This window comes from Scomber scombrus, chromosome 7 (assembly GCF_963691925.1).
Source record: "Scomber scombrus chromosome 7, fScoSco1.1, whole genome shotgun sequence".
Taxonomy (NCBI): domain Eukaryota; kingdom Metazoa; phylum Chordata; class Actinopteri; order Scombriformes; family Scombridae; genus Scomber; species Scomber scombrus.
The window spans coordinates 24395173-24418106 of record NC_084976.1 but is presented as its reverse complement, the minus strand read 5'-3'; the positions used below and the strand labels follow the sequence as shown (position 1 = coordinate 24418106).

Here is a 22934-nt window from a genome sequence, read left to right as displayed (position 1 = left end):
TTAAAGAACAGACACAAATATTTAGTGTGTGTTTACAACATTGCATATTTGGTTGCTAGTCAGCTCGGGTGTGAATTTACCTTGTGGACATCTCGAAGCGGTCGTTCACCGAGCTGACTCTCCAGCCGGTGGCTCCACACCTCTCCACCTCTTGCTCCCAGTCTGAGACGGATTCAAACCAGTTCATGTGGGCGTCTCTGCGGCGGTTGCTTAGAAACTGCTTCATTTCTGGTGAAGGACAGTGATTCACGCTTTCACACTTACACTGAGGTTTGTTTTTCAGATGCAAAAAATATCTGAGTGTGATCACTGCTTTGATGATGCTCATGACATTTAAAGAGACTTTTTAATTAGATTTTTTAATTATTATAATCAACTGAACTAAGTAGAAGGAGATCAAAATGTTAAAATCATGCCAATTCACTTGTTGAGTGAGTGATTCAAACTATCATAATAGAACATCTTTAGAAAACTTTGAAATTTTGAATATAACGCATATGTTATGAATATAACCGAATCACATCTAAAATGCTTGCTTATATCTCATTATGTTATTAAATCTCTGGAACAGTGACGTCTTCAGCGCACCAACCACACACCGGACACACTTGACCCTTGGTGCAAAGTTGAGATGTAGGTCGTATAGAGACTTGTTTCAGAGGGGGGGGGCTTTGCATTATTTATCCAACAGCTGACAGTCAGCTACAGCCTGGTAAGCCCAGCATAGCGTCTACATATCATAATGTATTGTACAGACAGGCTCATATTTCACTATATGGTCCAGCACAATGGTTGAGAGTTTGTAGTTTCATTAGTGAGATGTAAAATGTGTACTATTTCTTGAAGTTTCATTAAAAAGCACAAACAAGTCAGATTCCTGCATTCTGACAGCATATTATTACATTTAATTATGGCGGTTTAATCTTTAACTATAACTGAGCTTTTCATTTGCTGTCAAGATCAGCTTTTAAAACCTTTACTGAGCCTCACTCTCAAACCACGGAGAGATTTACACACATCTGGATATGGTTTCAAAGTAGGCATTTTTTAAATTTCGTCATCACAGAGGAGACTGTTTCTAATTTTACCAACAGGAGAGGATTTGAACTTTATATGTCATCACGGTCTGTTCAGAAAATCCTGAAGTTTCCTGTTTAATAGTCTCCCCAGGTTTAAAAAACTGTAACATCGTGTCTTGACGGTGCAGCAGGAAGCAGAAATAGAAAGATGAAACAGTGATCACAGCTTTGGGTACATTCTGTCTCTTCTGGAGCTGGACTGGATGTACAATTGGAGTAAGAACAAACTTGATGAAGACACACCAGGAGAAAATCTGTAAGTCTTTACAGAGCACGTCGAGCAGATGACTAACAAAGTCATACTGCATACTTTTGTGATCCATGTGGCTTGTGCTTCTCACTAACACGGAGCTGTTATTTCTTTGAATATTCATTACAGTGAAATATGCACAGGAGAAAAAAAAAACCCAGAATAACCGATTGACTGAGTGTGCCAGTCCAAGATCACATCACAAAGATCCACAAACAAACAGGAGGTACACTTGAACTCAATTTGGGGGAACCAAATAACCGACTGTGTGAACTGAGAAAGGAAAAGTGCACTGTGGTTTTGGAAGTATTGAGTGTGTGTTATTTTCTCACTATCTGTAAATACATTGTGGAAACTGTAACTTGCTGTGTTGTGTTTTGTGCTGCTGTTATATTGAGTTTGGGTGTGTGCTGGTGATTAAGGGGGATGGTAGGGTTGTCAAACCCTTTGTAGGGTCCCGATTCCAAATTAAGAGTTAAAATTGTCAGATATGAAAAGAGAGACCGCTATGATACTCAAAAATAAGACACACAAATAAGGCCTGAAATATGTATTCCTTTTCTAGGATATCTCTCTTTAAGACTTAATTATATAAAGCCAAAATGATATGAGCCACAGTTGATTAAACTAACCCTATATGTCCTCAGGCATGAACTAAACCCACATCTGTAGAATGACAGACATGCTGCTGACTGATAGACTAATAAGGTATTGTATCAGTGACAGGCAGAGAATTAATGGTTGCGTACGTGAGGGCGCATACATTAAGCTACTCACCTACACTCCCGAGGGCGGCGTTCTGGAAAGACAAAACTGAGCCTGGTTTGAGAGGCTGGTAGGTCTTGGCGATGGTGTAGGTCATCTGAGGAGGGGAAAGCACAGTGAGCCCATCAACATGACAAAGGTCATCAGCTTTCAACACCGAGGCCCTGCAGTGTCAGATCAACGGTCTTCGGCACAGATCAGCCTCTCTAGGGGACGTTTTTAGACTCTGATGTACAGTACAACGGTAACAAGAGACTTTCATATAACACAATGCACAAATCGAAAGACTGCAAGCACTAATGCTAACACACAGATTTTAGAAAGAGTAAAAAAATGATTAGATTAACAAGTGGACAAAACAAAAACTGCATAAAATAACATGAAAAACATTCATAAAAAGTGATCTGTTTCTGAGGTTTTGGACTCATAAGATCTGTATTTCACTTTCTGTCAGACTTTATTCATGCTTAAATGAGATCACTAAATTCCTCTAAAAATTAAAAGATGGACACACACCTCTATGACTTGTGCGTCAGGAGTGAGGCGGTCAAACAGGAAGCAGATGACTCGCAGGTCCCTGCAGTAAAGCACAAGCTCCTCTGGTGTGAACTTCAGCGAGGAGTTTGGGGTCACCAGCTTGGTCCTGTTTGGCCCCACTGCAACAAGACAAATGAGTCAGGGGACCAAAGAGATTTAAAGTATGTAGGTTTTAATTAACTTTAACAGAGAAGCCAAAAAGCAGTGCACTCTATTAGACTGACATTTAAACATGTTATTTAGCACAAATCAACTATAGCAAAAATCCAAGTCATGTGCTTTAATTACTTGAAATATCACACTACATTTGGGCTACTTCATCACTTCTGGATCCATTTTTAACTGTAAAACATGTCAGCTTTCTCATGTCTTAATTATAATGTACATATTAATAAAAAGAAATCTAATAAAGTGGTCAAACCTGAATTGAAATTAACTTAATAATAATAAATAAAGTAGAAAGTGAAACAGCCTTTCTCTGAACTGACTCCACTGTCAAGCACATATAATACAGTAAGCTCACTATCACTTTGTTCCTTATTTGCTGTAGCATGATTTAGTTTATGTGTACTTTATTAGTCCGTGATTGGACCGAAACAGGGAGCGCCAATGTGCATAAGATAAGAATAGATAAAATAAAAGATAATCCTTTATTAGTCCCACAACCACAATAGGGAAATTTACATTGTTACAGCAGCAAAGTGGACAGCAAAAATAGAAAGAGCATCAATAAAAAAAATAAGGTAGATTAAATAATAAGGAAGTAAAACAAGCGATACGAACAATAGGACATCAAAATAAAAATAGTAACAGTATGTTGAAAAGAATATTGGTGCAGTCAGAATGATATTAAACCTGAGTGTGATATTGTTTTAAGTTTAAAATGTTACTTACCAACCACAACCTTCTCTATGGACGCCAAAGCCACATCATGATCTCCTAAAAGCACTGGATCTGCATTGTCCTGAATTTAAGAAAAAAAGTGTAACAAATTAAATTTACATTAAACATTTTACATCCTTTAAACCATATGATATATTTTAACTGTTGTGAAGGACTCACATCAGGTTTGGGACTGTCCTGGGGTACAAAGGCGACTCTGAAGTGAGTACAAAAGAGTGTCCCAGACAGCCATCCTCTTCCTTCCCTTGCAGTCAACTTCTTCCTCACCATAACGGCCCTTTGAAGCACACACTCGCCTAGAACGGAAACACGACAGATAGAAGTACAGAAGTTAGTTACTGGTTGTAATTTACGGGTGCTGAATGTCAGGCGATGAGTTTTTCCTTTGTACTAGTTTACCTTTATCTAATTATAACAGTTGTTGACCTCTAATCTGTGTAAAATTGCGTAACTGTGTGTATAAAGAGGGGTGGAGGGGGGCTGCTGGTGAGGATACAAAACAGGAAGTGCATGGACGGAGAAACAACAGCATGAAAGTTCAGGAGCAGGCTACTGGGAGTGGGTGTAACAAACACCCTCACACACAAAAAAAGGTACTCAACAGAGTCGCTTATTGTTAGTCCTCAGGCCTCATGTCAGAGAAGAGGAGCAGAAAAATAATGACAGTAACTCTCAGTTCTGAATCACATCTCACACACACATGTTTGGTTTGCTGGTAAATGCTGACAAATTTACACAAGTGAAATACCAAAAATTAAGTACATGAGCTGGAACTCATAATCATAACTCAAATACTGAAACTCATAAAACCCACAATTTAAACTACAAGCAGGTGTCACAGATGTAAAATGAAGCACAATCCTGGATCTGCATTGCTTTAGAAACTGAGTCCAGTGGATAATTTAGGAGAAATCTAACTTGTTCTAATGTTATAATTAAAAGCAAAGCAAAGTTTGGTAATGCAGTCAAGTGTGGGAAGAGTGCAGGAAGGCTTGATGTCTCAATGAAGGAGATATTTATTCTCTTGTGTTGTTTTGAATGTTTTTTGGATTTTTTTTGGCTTTACTTTGATTGTTTGAGCTTTAAAAAAGGGGTAGAGCTAGAAAAGTTACTTATTTCGTTGTGCACCCTTTCAAACATTGAATGGTTATTGTTTTATTGTTTGCTGTCATTTCTATGTTGTTATATTTCCCTACCTATATATATTTATTTTGTTATTTCAACATATTTGAAATAAAAGAAATGAGCTACTCAAGTAGCAAATCCACTGTATGAGCTATTTGAGATGATCTTAAATCAGTTCTTAAATCTGATATCTGAAATGGTCAGTCCACAGATGCAGGACTGAGGGCTATAGGGGGGGGGGCTTCTCTATTGCTGCCCCCAAAACTGTGGAAGTCTCTTCATCCCCCCCACCATCAAGACTTTTAAGAAACACCTAAAAACCTGATTTATTTTATTGTGTGTGTGTTATTCCTCCGTTTGAAGCACTTTGGATAATCTATGTTGTTTTTAAAGTGCTATATAAGTAAAATTGGAAGTTATTAATATTTGATAGGTTGACATACTGTGCAGGACTTTTATTAGTAATCTACTGAAACTGTTGAGAGTGATGAATCCTTCTCTCTTTAGTTAAAATGGAGAGGAGAGTCAGAGAGTCGTCTGAAATTCCAGGATAACAGCTTCCAAAAACAAACCTTTTTCCCCTCGGAAAAATTCTCTTCATACACAAACACAGACGAGCATAAACACTGTCAAAGAAATAAAAACGGAAAACAATTTCACCAAAACACACACGCCCATACACACACACACACACACACACACACACACAGACACACACACACACACCAGCAGCAGTGAGACAGCACGTTTATAACATCCTCCTGCAAGAGCACAAAGCCTCTGCCAACAAGACTGTGGGTTTCCATGGCAACAGAGTCTGGGATAGGGTACACGTGGAGAAAAAAAATGGCATTTTTTGTCCATGACAAGAGAGAGTGTCTGGAGAGACACATGGCAAGGTAAATGTTTTCATATTTGACTCAAAATACCAAGAAAAAGACACACACAAAAAAAAGACCAAAAAAAGAAGTGCTGGTTCCTCGAAACTGAAAAAAACACAACCAAACCATGACATTCCTTCACTGCTCACATGTGGAAGAAACTAACGCAGACCTGAAGTAGGAAATAACAGCAGGCGTGTTGGATGCAGAATGACACCCCTGGCTCTTAAGCTTAATGAATGTTTCGGGGGATACCAAAAACGCAAACAGGAAACAGCCATTTTTACTCATGAAACACTTGTTTGTGCTGTGCTGAGGAAGAGGAAGAGGAGCCTTCGCTTCCAACACCATAATTTTCTGATTGCACAAGGAGTTTTTGGTATTTGGGCGTGCTCTATGATTATACTTTATGCCCTTCGGTCTCGCATGAAAACCCTAGACCGGAATTATCAATTAAACCCCCGACCACACATGAACTTAGCTACAGAGATTTAAGACGCTTAACACAGTTGAACACAAGTGAACTCTTGTTTTGGAGGGGACAATCTGTGACTTTGCATGCCTGGTTTCAATGTCTCCCCAGGGTGCAACAGAGCCTAAAACATTCCTCCAGCCGTAAACTTTGGGGAGTTGGAAGAGGAAGTTCTGCTCCTCTTTGCACTCTTTAGTGACATAGTGAGAAGTTTTTGTGCTGGCAGGTGTTTCAGCCCCCAGCGTGAGTCAGGTGGACAAGTGAAGTGAAGGTGTTTTTTATGACACAGTTGTCCTTTAATCCAATAAAACTTTATGTTTTTCCTGGAAAATCTGCACACAGAGTACTAGCACAGCGTTATAGCACTTGTAGCTTTTCTACTGATTAAAGCCACACTATTTTAACCCTTTACATTAACCCTTAAATACTGTTATTTTTCATAAGATTAATAACTGATGGGGAATTTATGAATGTGAATAGGTGTAGAGACTAATTATGAGTCAGAATATGAACAGTATGTTCAATTAAGGATTAATTATAAATTAGGTGAAATGTTTTATTGGTCTGTGAGCCTGAGTGAATATGACAGTGATGTTTTGGTCAGCTGTGCTCTGGTTGTGCCCCACAGTTAGCTGGATTATTAGTATCATTATTGTTGAGCATGACAACAATATAGCGGACAATAATAAGACACAAAAGAAACAATGAGTGTTTGATTTCAGATTGCTGTATTTGCTTTAAAGTCTTCACTGGTATTACAGCTTAGATCAGCCGCTGACAGCTCGCTCCGTGCACAGCTGGTAAATAAATAAAAAATAAAATGCTGGGTTGGAGCAGAGGGGCGAAAATAACAACAGAGTATGTGCCTCGAGGCAGCACGCCGAATAACAGTTTTATTACACTGAAATCCAAGCATTTACTGGCATTTCTTATTTGTATTTAAAGGAGTAGGGTCTTACATGCCAATAATGCAGAGTAGAAGAAATCATTTTAACTTAAATACTGAGAAAAGTGATTTACTAGGAGGTACTGGGAAGTAGTTTAATCATGTGTTTCTTTGTTTTAAAATGTACACGATATGAAAGCAGTTGCAATGTTTTGGCAACTGCCAGGCATAAACAGTATTTTTTTTCCCACATTAAGTTTAATTTTAAGCCCCCCCGCCCAGTCCCCATCCCCCATCCCCCTCTTTTAATGTTTCAGCTGCTTCTATTGATGTTGTGGTCCTTGACTTGGATGTGATGCAAGAGCGACCTGGAGGATCAGCCTGAGAAAATACAGCTGAGAAAGATGTGAACCACATGCTCTCTCCCGGCCCATTTTTTATTTGTTTTCATCCACATTTGTTCCTCATTTTCAGCTGGGATGCGTGCAGGGCGAAAGGTTTCTGCCCCTCCTCAACATACTGAGAGGAGAAGTAAAGAGCAGGAATGGGTCATGTTTATGGCTGGTTTAAAAAAAATGACGATACCAGTACCAATCCAAGTACCCTTAAAGTGATACCCATACCAATTTAGTACTTCATTCGATACCTATGATGAAAATAGAAGCATTACATTGCATAAAATGTCACCACTCCTCCACATCTAAATGATTTGATTTTTACATAAATGCATTCTGAAAGTCTTCAAATTATCAATATTTATTAATCAAACAACGCTTGCGTTGATTGGCCGTGAGCAAGTCCATACAAATAGTCATATTTTTCTAGCTCTGAGTGCAAAAAAGATCGATTGCAGGTATCATTTGACGGGAGACGTTTTGATACTACTTGGTATCGATTTATTTCCGTCGATACCTTAAAAAGGTATCAAGTACCAATACCCAGCTCTTTTCATGTTGAGTTAAATCTAAGAGTACAAATATGTTTATGTCTACAGACCATCAGCTGGTAATGGTGTATTTTCTCTATAAACTGCTCTAAATGTCTGGGGTCTTCTTCCTAATAATCTTTTGGTTGTTTTCTTTACAGTCAAAAACACAAAGCACCATATGACACCACATCCACCAAGTCTGTCTAAATTTCCAAAATGGCAACTAACTCTAACTCTAACTAAGGTTAGCTTGTAAAGTAACAAAAGCAAAACTTCTCTAGCCTGCCTTTATAAATTGTTCACATTGTCACTGACATCCAGCAAACTAACACATTAATCATTTAATGTATATTCATTTTTAAACCAGATATATAAAAAAAATAACAATATTATCCACTATATCTCTGCAGATACACTGATTATCAGATAAACCCTTACATATCCTTGCATCTATCCTATTATGGGGCGTTCAGACCAAAAGCGTCTGATGCGAATTGAGCAGCAAGTCTACATAGAAAATCAATGTGAATGGCGCGATAACACGCGATTATATATCAGGCGGCGCGAATGAAGTGTCTGAAGCGAATGTATGAATGAATCAATCAATCAATCAAAGGTTTGAAGCAGCACAAATTAAGTTGGAAAAATTGAACTTTTCAGGCGGCATCGCGCGATGACATCCAATCAGTGGCAAGTTTTTCCCGACGTCACAAGCTCGAATGAAGCGAATGAAGCGATGATCCAAAAATTGATATTTATGATCAAGCGGCACAATAGAAGCGATTCAAGCGATTTTTTCGCGTCAGACGCTTTTGGTCTGAACGCCCCTTTATAGTTGCTTGCCATTTTCTTTTTTCATTGCTTGGTTTCTTGGATTGTTTTTACTCACTCTATAAAGTTTCCTTGGGTGTCTAGAAAGGTGCTTTTAAATAAAAGGTATTATCATTATTATATGTAAATGTAGTTATATCTGTGCTGTCCAGTCATGGACTCTACGCAGAAAAATGGTCACAGGTTTCTCTCTTTCAATAACAAAATTGAAACCCAAGTATATCAAGGCCCTGGTCTCTTGTCCATCAATCAACGAGGAATAAAGCTGATTGACGGGTTTTAAATCCTGCTGTAACATAAGACTGTGGAGAAAGGGGATTGTGAAGTTGCTCTGAAGGGGGTCCCGGCCTCTTGGCATTGTGTGTGCGTGGACAGTATACCCCCTCCCCCCTCCTCCCTCCATCCTCCCTTATCCTCCTCCTCTCACAGCATTGAAAAGGTACATGATCTACCTATGGCTGTTTGAGCTGTCCTGACCTGTTTGGCCTCCCGCAGACCGGCTCGGTTTCTGCGGTCCTGTGTCCTTCTCCCAGCGTTCTCATGTGACACCGACGCTGAACGCTGCCCGTTAAGTACTGGGAGAACTGGGACAACTTTTGCAAACGTATGCTGGACTCTGTCATCAACATGGTAGCCCTCAACTTGTCAGTGCACCTAGTTTTTAACACAAACTAAATGAATAGTTACTTAATCGTATCATGCAATGACAGCATTGTGTTGTTATTGACGGAATAACTAAGAATATGCTTTTTGACGCGGGGTTGACAAATGAACCATCCTTTCGAAGAGTGTGTGCATGTGTGTGTGTGTGCGTGTGTGTTTCAAAAAGAGAAAGGGAGAAAGAGAGAGAGGGGGAGGCGACGATCCAGAGGTGCAACATGAGCCGGTAACGCTGACTCGCGACTCCTTTGTGTCTGAAAGTGAACTTGTTCTCACAAATTGTCTCAACACGCAGCCAAAGGACAGATTTCTCCTCAGCAAAATCTGAATGTGTTTAAAAAATATTTAAAAAATAAAATAAAATAATAATAATAATAATAATAATAATAAAAAGGATGTAGCTCAAACTGTTTTATAGAGAAAAATAAAAATACAAGACAATAAAACAGCAAATATACAAACAAAAATAAAATGACACTAATTCAAATCCAGATTAAATGAATATGTTTCCAGCTATCGTTTAAAAATGTTCACACAGCCTGCATCTCTATCCCTGTTCTCATCCCTATTTTCTTGTGAAAATGCCCAAAATAAATCTAAATGCCACTTTTAGAGCACACTAAAAACTACTTTTAGCTCAGAGTTACTAATATTGACCTGAATGGAAAAAGAAGAAGAAAAGGGGATAACAGTTTTAAAAAAGCTTGCCACTCCTGCCAATGCTCATCTGTCTTCCTCTCTCTTGCTTAATATAAGACAGGTTTCTCATGGACAGCTGTTTCTAATCGGCCTGGAATGATGATGGAGAAAAAGGGGGAAATGGAGAAAAAAAAAGCGAAGGAGGAGAGACATGAGAGAACAGTAAGAAGGAGTTGGAAATGGAGATGGAGTTGAAAAACTGGACCAAAAAAAGGAGAAGTAGAAGAAGCAAAGACTGACGACATTTCACAGTAAAATGTTAACAGCTAAGAATAGGATCGCTGTACAGTATGTGTGTGTGTGTGTGTGTGTGTGTGTGTGTGTGTGTGTTTGTGTGTGTGTTTGTGTTTGTGTTTTAGAGGATTTCATAAGGTGGGTGTGCTCCTTTTTGACTTTATCCAGGTTCAGCTCCACCTTATGATGATTCTTCTTCTAAAAATATAATTTCTATTTATTTTTAATCGTTTTTTCACTAGTTTTCTTTGTAATAAATCTCAGTAAGGTTTAGCTGTGACTTTGCAGGCTTACACTGAGCTTTCACACATGCAAAAATACTCATAGACACACGTTCATGCTTTGCACACATGTTAAACACACACGCACAAACACTTCCTTCCTTATTTCATTCCCTTACTCGGCCTAATTTGTTTTCCAGCAGTGTGTTTTGATCAAATACTTTCCAGCCTCTGCTGCTTCTTGACAACACACACACACACACACACACACACACACACACACACACACACACACACACACACACACACACACACACACACACACACACACACACACACACACACACACACACACACACACACACACACACACACACACACACACACACAGAATCTGCTTTAGTGAAGAGTGCTGAAAGTCACTACTGATGGTGTTAAAGATTAGCCGGTCTCAGATCGAGGCCCTCCTGTACTGTAGAGGGTTGCTGACACAAGAACATTAACACGGCTGAGAAATAACCTACAGCAGCAGCAGCAGCGAGAGGAAAAGAGATTTTCTGTGTCTCCACTCTCTGGCAGATTATCACTTGTGTTAAGAGGGTTGACCTTTTATAGACGCTCTCTGCAGCAGGGGCTTTAACAGTTGAGGGGAAAGGGGATTTTAGGCTGGTCCTTGAAGGATTCTGGTAGACATACCTGGAGGATCATCTTTTATGTTTAACACGTGTAGAAAGGAGAGCACAAATTCACCTTCTTCTAAAGTGAGTGGAGAAAGAAAGAAATCTGAGCAGCAGCAACACTTATAATTCTCATAATAGAATAATAATTGTACTTTATACCATCTAATATGTGTGGGAAAAGCAAATAAGACATTGTGGTTTAAAGGAGTGCAATGTCTGTGGAAAATTTAGTGGCATCTAGCAGTAACAGACTGCAACAAAATGAATACTCCTCCCCTCATCCTCCTCCTCTTTCAAGCATGTAATGGGGCTTTTCCATTATACAGTTCTAGCACTACTCGGCTCGACTTTTTTTTGCTTTTCCATTAGGGATAGTACCTGGTACCTGGTACTTTTTTAGTAGCTGCTCTGGCGAAGTTCCAATCGAGCCGAGCCGATACTAAAATGTGACGTCAACAGACTTTCCGGCCACTGATTGGTCAGAGAGTGTCGTCACTGGAAGAGTCATGAGCGTGACGTCCCACACAAGAATCAAAACCCGCCATTTTTAAATACTGGCAACAATAGTTACAGCAAGTTTCATGCGAGTTTCACGCAAGTTAAATGTAAGACAGTCGCTGCATAACTCATGAAAAACGAAAAAGTCCCTCTAGAATCAGTGTTTGGTTTGTCCTTTCTGGGTTACTGTAGAAAAATGGCGGTACAACATGGCGGGCTCCGTGGATGAGGACCCACTCCCTTTGTAGATATAAAGGGCTTATTCTAAGCTAATGAAAACACAATGATTTTTATTTTCAAGGTGATTATACACTAATTAAAACATACTTATTATTATTAATATCATATTTAATTTCTGCCCACTCTGTTTGACTAGATGCCACTAAATTCTACAAACTGCACCTTTAACAGTTTTAGCAGCCAGCCAACAGTTTGGACCATCAGCTACAAGGTTTTATATTTCTGGCGGCAACAGACCTGTCTGTAAATAGCACCATGTTACACACACTGGTGCAGTAGGTGCATCTTTAAAGTTTGTTTGTAGTCCACCAGTAAAACCAAAGAAAAAGAAGAAGAGACGGGGTATATGTGGTTGTTGACGACAGCCAAATCAATCAGGAGATCACGTATGATTAGTGTCGATGATGAACACGTCGGCACATGTTTGTCCAAAAATGATGCATTCAAGTTAACTCACTGTCACTGTCAGTGAAGCTGCTTCGGTCTCACAGCCTCAAACTTTGAACTAAACCTGTTCGTGAGTCCTGCATTTTAGCTGACAAGTCTTTTGATGTCCACAAACTGAGGCTGAATCTGAAATCACTCCTTATGTACTATATAGTGCACTACATTTACCCTCCACCCATTTATCTGAGCGTCCAAATGCTGAGTGTGTAAATATATCCGCTATATAGAGCCCCGTAAAATATTACACAATGGAGTGAAAAAAGTAGAGAGTGATTAAGGACACAAACTGTATCCCCACACCAAGCTAGCACATACTGGACCAGTCAGCCCACTGAATGTACAGAGACAACATCAACTCTCCATTAAACTACCTGTAAGATGACAAATAAGTCAACCTCAAAATTGTAGAAGTAGTGAAGAGTCTTTACTTGTATTAGTAACTGTACATGTTACAAAGTAAGCACCTGACCTTTACTCACATACAAAAAACATTTCATTTTACTAACTAACATCTGACTACATTTCATATCACAACAAACCTGCAAGATTTTTTGGATCTTAGCTGCACGAGTATTCATCGAGGTAATATTTGCGTGTTCAGGTTTTTAACAAAAGATGTTTCACCATCTCAACGAGAGAAAAAAGTATCCTGCTGTGACATTCCTGGTCCAGGTGTGGCTAAGAGTTCAATATGGACATTTTAAACCACAGAGAACAATGAATGCAGCAGCAGGTTTCTCTCAGATGTTATAAAGTATTGAATCAAGTTTGTGCCGCTAAGTGTTTTACTATTTAATGACTTCGCGTTTGGCTGCAAAATGTTTATTATCATATTCCATGCATTGATAAATTGTCACCTTTCTTGATACACTTGTAACACTTTAGTTTTTTTATGTTTTTGTTTAGCTTTTGTATTTCTTTACTCTTAAGTCTTTATATGTCTTACCATAGGGGAGTCACCCGATGAGCACTTATAGGTTTTATTGGCTTCCTGCACTGTAGTAAAGATTCACCATTTTCTTTTATTTATTCCACTTCCCTTTTCTCACTTCACTTCCTTTCTTCGCCTTTCCTTCTCACTAATTGGCTGTTTGGTTCACCCTACGTCACCCCTATTTGTCCCGACTGAGTTCACCTGGTGCACTCAAGCCTTATTTAAAGACTGCACTCCCTCTCACTCATTCTCTTTCACCTTCACATGGGGCAGCAGACCTGATAAAAGGTTTTATCTTCTTGAGTTTATATCTTATGTACATTTAGTTTAAATAGAAACTTCATTTACCTTTCTAAGGGGATAATAATTGTGTTTTAATCTAATCTTGTGTCTTTTTCTTCTTCTTCAGACATTGAGACCCATGTGTGTTTCTTTTCCCCCTTTCATTTACTTTATCTCCTTTAGCTCATGACAGAACAATGTTACCTGGTAGGCAGCGTAGTCCGAACACATCTCGACTCCTTGCGTTCGTCCCGCTCTGACTCAGCATCCTCTCCTGTGAAGGGGAAAACAGAGCTGACATTAACACCCATCACGTAATCCCTGCTGTTAAAGAGGTGACCACATTCACACACAGCATTTTGTTATACACACATACACACACACCTCACAAGACTATAAGAGCAGTTTATTTGAAAGGGTTACTGCTCTATTTTTAACCTACGCCACCGAATCTTCACATTGTTTACTCAAGAAATAAACAGACTAAACAGAACACACACACACGCACACAGAGCCTCGTGTCACTTTTGTTTTTGGGTACATTTAAATCATGGCTCTGCCTGCTTCTCTCATCAAAGTCTTGCTCGTCTCTGTGGACCCATTTTCCAAAAAACAAAGCAACAAAGCCACCACACAATGCTTTGTGATTCTGAGTTTCCATTGCTTGCTGTTTGTTCCTGCCTTCCTCTGCTCTGTGATAATCATGAGATCTTGTGTACTGGAGTTTGTTCTGCAAGTACAATCTAGCCTCACAGAGCAAAGAGAGTTACTATAATCACACTGTGTGCCTACTAACACATATGGATCCACTTAACTTTGCCACTAACCCCCCCTTGGTGAAGGCCATTTACATTTATCGTCTAGAAATCCCATAATATGCCGAGGCCTGTAATGTGAGAGGACGACGTGATTATACAGGTGGTGAACCAGCTTTTAGAGTAGCACAGAAATAGGAGGAAAAGGCCTGGGTTGACTTCCAAGAAAACTATACATTGTAGAGTTTCAAACTTCTCTCTCAGCAACTCTGGCCCACAATGAAACTATTAATCATGGTTTCGTTTAAAGGCACCGGCGTTATCGCAAAACAGCGGTATTTCTTTGAGTCAGCAAGGACGTGTGAGCAATAACAATGAATCCACTCAGCTGCAAATGTTGTGCTAACAATTCTGCAGTGTGGCGAGTTCTGTGTTAGCAGCCTGCTCGTAAAAACCTGAAACTCTGAGCTCGTAGACCTCCATAAAAATCATTTAAAAAAGGGAACGTTTAACAAAGGGAACCATTGCTCCTTTAAAAAAGTGGTAAAATCACACTTTTTTTCGTGGTTGGATGTTTTCTTTGCATGTGAGAACACAACTTCAGTCTCACATCAAAATGTTTAATACCTACGTTGGTCCCACAGTGCAAAATATAGTGTTGGTTTCACAATAAACACGCTAAAATTGTGATTTTTTTTCTTTTTTTTCTCCTATCAGTCTGCATCCAGGTCACACACAAAAAAAAGTAAAACACCTAAAAAAAACTGTATATAAGACTCACTTTTGTTACAATTTCTTTTCATTTAAAAGTGGGCTACGTCTTATACACCAGTAAAATGCAGAGAGAGGTTGGGTTACAGATCCGTAAAGGGCTGATGTGCAAAAGCGCAGAGATGACAAGCTTTTATTGCACTGTCTAGATTCACTAACTTTGTTGTTTTAAAAAGAAGAAAATAGTAGATTGAAAAAGTTTTGGAGTAACTTGTATAAGCTATGGGTGCATTCCAATAAACCATTCTTTAATAGAAAAATGTTTTTCTTGCATGACACCCCCCAAAATAGAGTGCATCTTATAAACCAGTGTGACTTATTTACCAGTTTTTTTTTATTTTCCTCACTTTTTTTTAAAAGTGAGGAAAATACTTCCAGTCAGACAATCACAAAGCTTCGAATTCAATTCATCCCTACATTTTTATACTGAAAGAACATCAAACATAACATAACAACAACATAACGCAAAGACAATGATTCAATGATTCATAATAACTGCCAAACTAAACATTATACCCATTCAGTGAAGGAAGATTATGAAAATAAAATGGGACTACTTCCTAGTCATCTACACCGAGGCTGGGTAAGCCTGACTATGAAAGGTTCAATCCAAATAACGTAAGTACTAAACAATATCATGTGAGTAAGTTTGCTTTGGTCCAATATTTTGGAATAAAATGGTTCAATACTTCCAACTTCAAAGTCTGTATTAAAACAACAGGAATTAGCCAATATCACAGAGTCCTTCTCAACATCTATTTCTAGGTTGTTTTTATTCTAAGACATTCAGAATATGTTTATAGTTGCAGCAGCTTTACTGACCAAACTGTAAGGCCAAAGCCTCTGGAGAAATAAAACAAGTCTTTTTTAATTATAAGGCAGGACAATAAACATTTTACAAGAGTTCGAGCTAGCCAGAGTATTGTTCAGTTGTTGTTTTCTTTTTTCTTTTTTCATCTGGCTTAAAAATGTATTTTGCTTTCCTCCCTGTCTCCTCCATCAACACCCACAGAAAAGCCACAGCTGAATTCCTTCTTCTCTCTTTTAAAGAACATCAGAGGCGACTCAGATCTTGGTTTTGTTTTTCTTTTCGTGAGTCTTGCGCCTTCAGATCTGTCCTCTGAAGGTTGTCAAGACTGTGAAACTTGCGCCTCAGGGTCAAGTGAACTCGGTAGATAAGACTTCAATACACAAACTAAAGTAGCACTCCACTGCAGGCCAAACTATGTACACAATGTGATAAAGGTGACGTGAATGGAGCTCCTTCTAGCACAAATAAAAAATTAATGTGACTCATTGAATGTGACAGTTTGAAAAGAGCTACTGCAAACATAGAGATCAGGAAAATAGGAGTGAGATAACATCTCAACATAAACCTAAACATAATGAGGACAAAGTAAGGCTGCTCAGAAGTCTCTAGGTCACAAAAAAACATGTTTCCAGAGCTATCTCTTTTGCTGACTTTTCACTTATTTGCTGCTACATCACTGCCTCTTTCTCCCCCTTTTTCGCCGCCTCTCTGCCCCACTTTTGCCCTCCTGCGCACCCTCCCTTCATCTTCAGGGACAGTGGCCAAGGCCTTATTGCAGTTTCCATTGCTCATGGCTTCCCCTCGCTGCTGCGGCCAGACTTCTGCAGTGAGCGTGCTCGTTCCTGCGTCTGGAACATACTTCTCTTTCCCCAAAACAAGAAAAAACTCACATGGAAAGAGGGACGAATGGGAAGTTTAGAGGGACAGTGGAGCATCTTAGTGTCTAAAATTCAGTTTCCAAGCAACTTTCAGGCATGTCGCCACCTTTTTTGGATAAAAATCGAAACCAAAAAAGCATTAAAAACAAGTCTCAAGTATCTCAAGTATTTGATTTTCAATTCCAAACAAGACTGAATTACTGAGTCTGTTTTTTAAAAGCTGCTGTCTGAGAAAGGCTTTGCTTGTGGCTTCTTAAAATATACATTAGCTTTTCAGCCACTGTTCACTCCACTGAAAAAAAGAGGGTCAAAGCTGATGTTTTTGTATTGTGCTTTCCATTTCCTCACATGAAAGAGGGGGACAGTCACATGACACTGTGGATTGGCTCAGAAAAGGAAATGAGGACGTGAGGTAGTTTTGCTAAATATGACTCAGTTTGAAGTGTTTCCCTTTTTTCATTTCACAGTAACTTCCGAGTTGTTGTTTTTTTTATCCACGGAAATAAAGTAGACGTGTCGCTGGTTATCAATAGCGGTGCCTTTGTTTTATTTCCTCATCTTTCCCTCAGAAGCAGATCTGTAAAAACATACTGTATTTGCTATAGTAGAAACAGAAAACCTCACATCATATTCAGCAAAAACACAGAATTAAGTCCTCAGTGGAAATAAATGATCTAGTCTAGCGTGTATTAAAATAAAAGCTGCATTTCAGTCTCAATGTGAGAAAACACAGCAATAACAGAGACAGATCTTGACATATAGGGTAAAATAATAAATCAATAATTCATGAACTGGGATTTCTTTGTGGTTAATATTTAATGTGAGAATTTCTGCATCACACCACATCCGGCTTTTAACCTCGTTGCAGCAATTAGCGTAACTTCGCCTGTTGTAGCTTCTCATTCGTGAACATTTCTCAACATGCGAGTTCACAGCAGTGTCGCACTCTCAGTTGTTCGTTATAATACCATCACGTCTTCCATTTGTAAAGACTTCTAGGCATGAAACACATGGGTAATTACCGTCTTTTTTAATGGTATCCCTGCTGAGTAATTTGTGATTCATTGTCTCGTAACATTTGCACCCTCATTATCTCCTCCTTTTAGTTTTTTTGAAAGCACTGTGCATTGTTGACAGATAAAACACTGTTTGAGGCTTTGATTGATTACATGAGAAGAGTTTTAGTTTTAAAGATAGTTCTAACTTCAGTGGATGGCGGAGTCTACACCACAACTATGACGACAACAACAGTGGTGAGCGATATCGTTGGATCACTTTCAGAGCGATTTGATGAACGATAGAAACAATGACGGCCAATCAAAATCCTTCCAATAAACCATACAGGACAACATAATCTGCATCCAGCCTGATATTTACAGTAAATTTTAGAAACCGACTGATGACTTTATTTAAATGTATCTATTTGAATGCGGCTTTGCTCCTCTCTGCGCTGTAAATTGGAGCAGAATGACACCCAGAAGTGATTTCTTTAGAAAGGTTTGTCTCTCTTTATTATACAAAGATGCTGGAACTCTGTTATAATGTGAAAAAACAATAAAGTTAGCCGATCTTTTGGGCTTCAGATCTGTGCTCCTACTGTGTGTCGTTGCCACAGCTCAAAAGAAGCTGCTTCAACATCTGCTGCTGTGGGTCAGGTCAGTTTGGTCTGTCAATACTGAAACATCACAACAAACTAGTGTCCCGAAATACTTATGAACAACACACTGAATCAGCACCCGCCTGTGAACTCTTGTGGTTTTCTTTTTCTTTCTCTGTACAACATACAGTAGTAACAGGTCATCAATAGCCTATCTGTTTTCATTAGCCGACACAGCTGGAACACGTTATAGTTATTGTTATAGTTAACGTTCTTAGTGTGGACGGCCCTTAAGGCTGTGTCTGAAATCACTTTATTTACTACATAGTGCACTACATTTACTCTCTGCCATTTTATTTGAGTCTGAATGCCGAGTGTGTAAATATATCCACTATAAAGCGCCTTAAAATATTCCACAATGGTGTGACAAAGTAAGTTGCTGCTCACTACTGAGTGAAATATTCAGTGTTTATTATACAGTGAGAAGTGGATGAGTGAATAAAGGAGTGATTTCAGACACAGTGATGCTAGCCAGTCTGTGAGGCTGATAATAGGCACAGCCTTGCTTTGAGCTAAATGCTAACATCAGCACGCCAACATGGAGGAGAAACTAACAATTTTGATCTGGCCATGGCACAATATTAAAACTCTAGAGATTACTAAGAGGAAAATGAATGTCTGAACTACATATGTCAACCTGCTGGTGACACTAGTAGTCTTCTTTGTCTGTTCACTCTTTATATACAAACACACACATTGTTTGATCTGACAGCATCTTCATCAGCTTTTCATCATTCACTATAATGCCTGTCAGTGGGGCCTTGACACCAAACACATAACACTATGCTCGATGTTCTGGGGTCTATAGCCACTATAGGCAGAAGTGTTAATTAGTGGCTAGCTAGACAGACCGTTAAAATGTACATGTCTGACACCAATAACAGCTGCATTTACACCTCTTGCCCCCTGGAGAACACTTTTGCGTCTTTAAACCTCTCACAACCAGCACATCAATGCAGATGAGTGTCACCTTAATGGCCTAAAGTAAAAAATCTAATGTGGAATTGATCGTCTCTCGTATGAAATTGTTATTTCGTCGGGCAATTACTCTGCTCAGGTCCCGGAAGTGAGATTATCAGAATCATTCTTTACACTCAAGAGCAGACAAATGACCCCAGCTTCTTGAGAGGAAGAAGCTCTTTCTCTAGTAAATAGCACTGCTGGTTAATTATCACCCGACGCCAGATCGATACACCCTCTGATGGGACCATAAATCTGCTCCGGCGTTAAGAAGAGCCCATTGTTTTGTGCTCTTGTGGTGGAAGCTTTATAAACTCAAAGGCTGGCAGTGACTGTGACGTCCGACTCAGGGGAATGGGTGTGGATGTCTGTGCTGCTTTGGCCTACTCCTATCAGGCTGTGCATCTTCAGCCACTCTCAATAGAGCTCAGATGATTCCTCCTCTGGCATTTTTTTTTTTTTGCTTCTGTGCTGGAGCTTTGTGCTGTGTGCGCCTTTCATGCTGACTGCTTCAAAGCTTAGCTGAGAGATGCAGATAGAATGAACACTAGGGGATAAGACAGAGCCAAAATAAGCCCGAATATGCCGGCCATCCTGTCGAGATGCAGGACTGAGCTTCGCATTTAGAGCTGCAGAGACTTTCATGTGCAACTAATGCCAATCAATGTCTGGTTCCAGCTCCTAAAATGGGCATCAAATAGAATATTTTAAGGTTTTAGACTGAGTGGCATTTATGTACTGCTATTGTTGCTCTCAAGGTTCATAGTTTATATCACTCAAACTGATTTAAGTACAACACTCTTATAGCAGAAGAGAAGATTCACCAGTACAAGCAAACTGCAACTACCATCTGGTCCAAATTCAGCCACTGATTGGATTCAGTTCTCCATAGCGGTCTTAACGCGTGCTTGTTGAGAGGAAACCCACATGAGTGTGTGGGTGGCCCGTGCATATAATCTACACACAGCCCACCACTACATTATCATATCTTATGCTGAGCCACATTCTCATACTTGGACACTGGTGGATCCCCACTAATGATTAGGGGGGCAGGGGGGGTTGCGATGATTTCGGAGCATCTCATTTCAAGGTAATCAAATTCAAAACTCCTCCACCTCCTCCTCAACTGCTGTCTCCATGGCGACAGACAGATGTTAACCGCTCCCCCCACACTCCACACAACACACGAGCCTCGCCCGAGGGCAGAGTGAAGGGGCATCTGTTCTCGTTTTCTCCCCCCGCGGCTGCTGAAAATAACCAGGGAGGAAACAAAAAAGCCAGGCAACGTAAAGACGGTGCCAAGAGAGAGAGAGTCTGCTCCCAAAGGAACGCATTCATACTGTGTGCACACAATGCTTTGAGTCCACCTATGTGCACACTTATCCTCTCAGATGCTTCTCAACAAGAACATCTGATCCTTTGTGAAGGAGCAGCAGATTTGAGAAAGGAGTTCACTGTTTTCATTATGCAGGCTTTGAAACTGCAGCAGCTGAAACTATTGTGTTGGATGCATAAATCTCCAGAGATGATGGTTGTGTGTGTAATTTGTCTTTGTGTGCAGCAATGTGAAAGATTGGTTAAATTATGCTATGTATTCTTCTTGTATCTCCCTGAGGAAACGGCAACCTAGTTTTTCCTGCTGTAAAACTGCCATCCTGAGTTGTGAGCAGAAATCACACGGGACAATCCACATCTACACATCCACACACTGAATATACTCATATACTTTTGGGAGGGGGGATCTCTGAGGGGGAACAGCAGGTTTATAATCCAGCCAGACTGCAAAAAACTACCTGACTGCTCATTTTAAAAAGCTCAGCATGTTGAATGATAGTTGGTGTTTCCTGCATCCTCTTGCAACCCCCCCCCCCCCTTTTTTTTGGTATTTTTAATCACATGAGGAGTGCTAAAGCAAAGCTAAAGCAACTTTTAAATCATTACTCAACTGCAACATGTAAGTTTTGACTACAGTGTAAAGTCCAAAAACAGAGATGTAAAGATAGTTTTTAATAATGTAGCTGCACAAAAAGGAAACTGCATTTACTCATAAGAAATAACATCTGCTGTGCATCAAAACACAATTACCACTAAGACAATTTACCATTAAAGAAGAGTTTGTCTTTTTCTAAATTAAATTAGTAGCTCAGGCTCAGATTTTAAATAAATGAGTTAGTGTCAGATTAGGATTACACTCAACAGGGCCAAAAAAACATCATTATACGACCTTACCTTGATATCTGGGAGCATTTGTCTGACTTTGAACGTGGTTTTAGATCCAGTCAACATCTTTTCAACTCGAGTTAAATAAAGAAAAGAAGCTGAAATAAACCCCTAATAAAAAAACTATATGTTAGTATTATTAACAGGTTAATTGTGTTGTTTTAGCGCCGTCCTCTTTCCATTTTAATCCCCCCCAAAAAAGCATTTAAAAAAAACAAGAGTCCGGAGTCCAGCAACGCTTGTAGCAACAGAGGTGTTCAATGTAGCAAAGCAAACTATTTTCGCTGTTTTCATCGCTATTCATCGCCACTGACAGCCTCCTCTGAGTCCTCTGGTCACCACACGGAAAACAAGCGCACACCCTGCACGAAAACCGACCATCAGTCACCGGACTATTAATAATTATGTTGTGAGGGTTAGTCACCGGGAGAGGAGAGAGACGTGTCCACTGTTAGTGACGCTTTGCAGCCCATTGCTCGCTTTCTATTTGTTTATTCGTTCGCCATAGTGAAACACACACTGGTGGAAGAAGAGAGAGAGAGAGAGAAAAAAGGGGGTAAGTGCAGCAGTGGAAATCCTTAAAGGGCCAGTACATCTGGAACATTAAAAAGTGAGGCAAGGGGGGAAAGGAGGGCCACCAAAAACTGACAGCAAAAGTATAAAAACACTCATTGTGAGCAGTGGTGAGAAGTATTTATTTTAATTTTTAGTATCCTCGTTGTCTGCTGCTTTATACTTCCACTCCACTATATATCAGAGGGAAATATTGTACTTTATACTCCACTACACTGGTCCGTCTGATTCTTAACCCTTAAACAGGCAAAGTGCACCAGGAGATATTTACATTTTATTAAAATGTCAATAAAGGCAACGTATCTTTGTGGAGATGCAACTCATAAAACCCAAAATATATATATTTTTAAAAATAATTAAATTACTTGTGGAAATGTTTACTTAGGTGCAAATGAGATGTGTAGTAACATCAAAGTAAATAAAAAGTAAATAAAAAGAATAACTAACATCTTATTTTCCACTCCTGCCTGTTTAAGGGTTACTTTGCACTTTTTGAATCAGCACACAAGCAGTACAAAGGTTTCTATTCTTTAACTTGCACTTTATTAGGTTATGTGTTTTTTTTATTACAGATGTTAGTATCCTTATTTACGTTTTAGACATTACATAATGTTTTTTATCTTGTTATTAGTTTTATTTACTCTTACACCTCTTGTCTTTTTTACTGTTGCTGAAAACCTACATTTCCCACTGGGATCAATAAAGTGACTATCTATCTATCTATCTATCTATCTATCTATCTATCTATCTATCTATC

General features: G+C 39.3%; 1 protein-coding gene across 1 annotated transcript in view; it reads right to left on the bottom strand.

The window, feature by feature from the left end:
• The window catches only part of mtmr11 (myotubularin related protein 11), a 37806-nt gene extending 15733 nt beyond the window's left edge, over window positions 1-22073 (bottom strand). The window contains exons 1-7 of the mRNA XM_062423070.1: window positions 21614-22073; window positions 13757-13826; window positions 3694-3830; window positions 3526-3595; window positions 2611-2750; window positions 2107-2191; window positions 81-228 (exon numbers count right to left, since the gene is read on the bottom strand). Of these exons, the coding sequence (XP_062279054.1) occupies window positions 81-228; window positions 2107-2191; window positions 2611-2750; window positions 3526-3595; window positions 3694-3830; window positions 13757-13826; window positions 21614-21670 (707 nt within the window). The 5' untranslated portion in view covers window positions 21671-22073. The remainder of the gene's footprint in view (window positions 1-80; window positions 229-2106; window positions 2192-2610; window positions 2751-3525; window positions 3596-3693; window positions 3831-13756; window positions 13827-21613) is intronic.
• Between the last annotated feature and the right edge of the window lie 861 nt (window positions 22074-22934).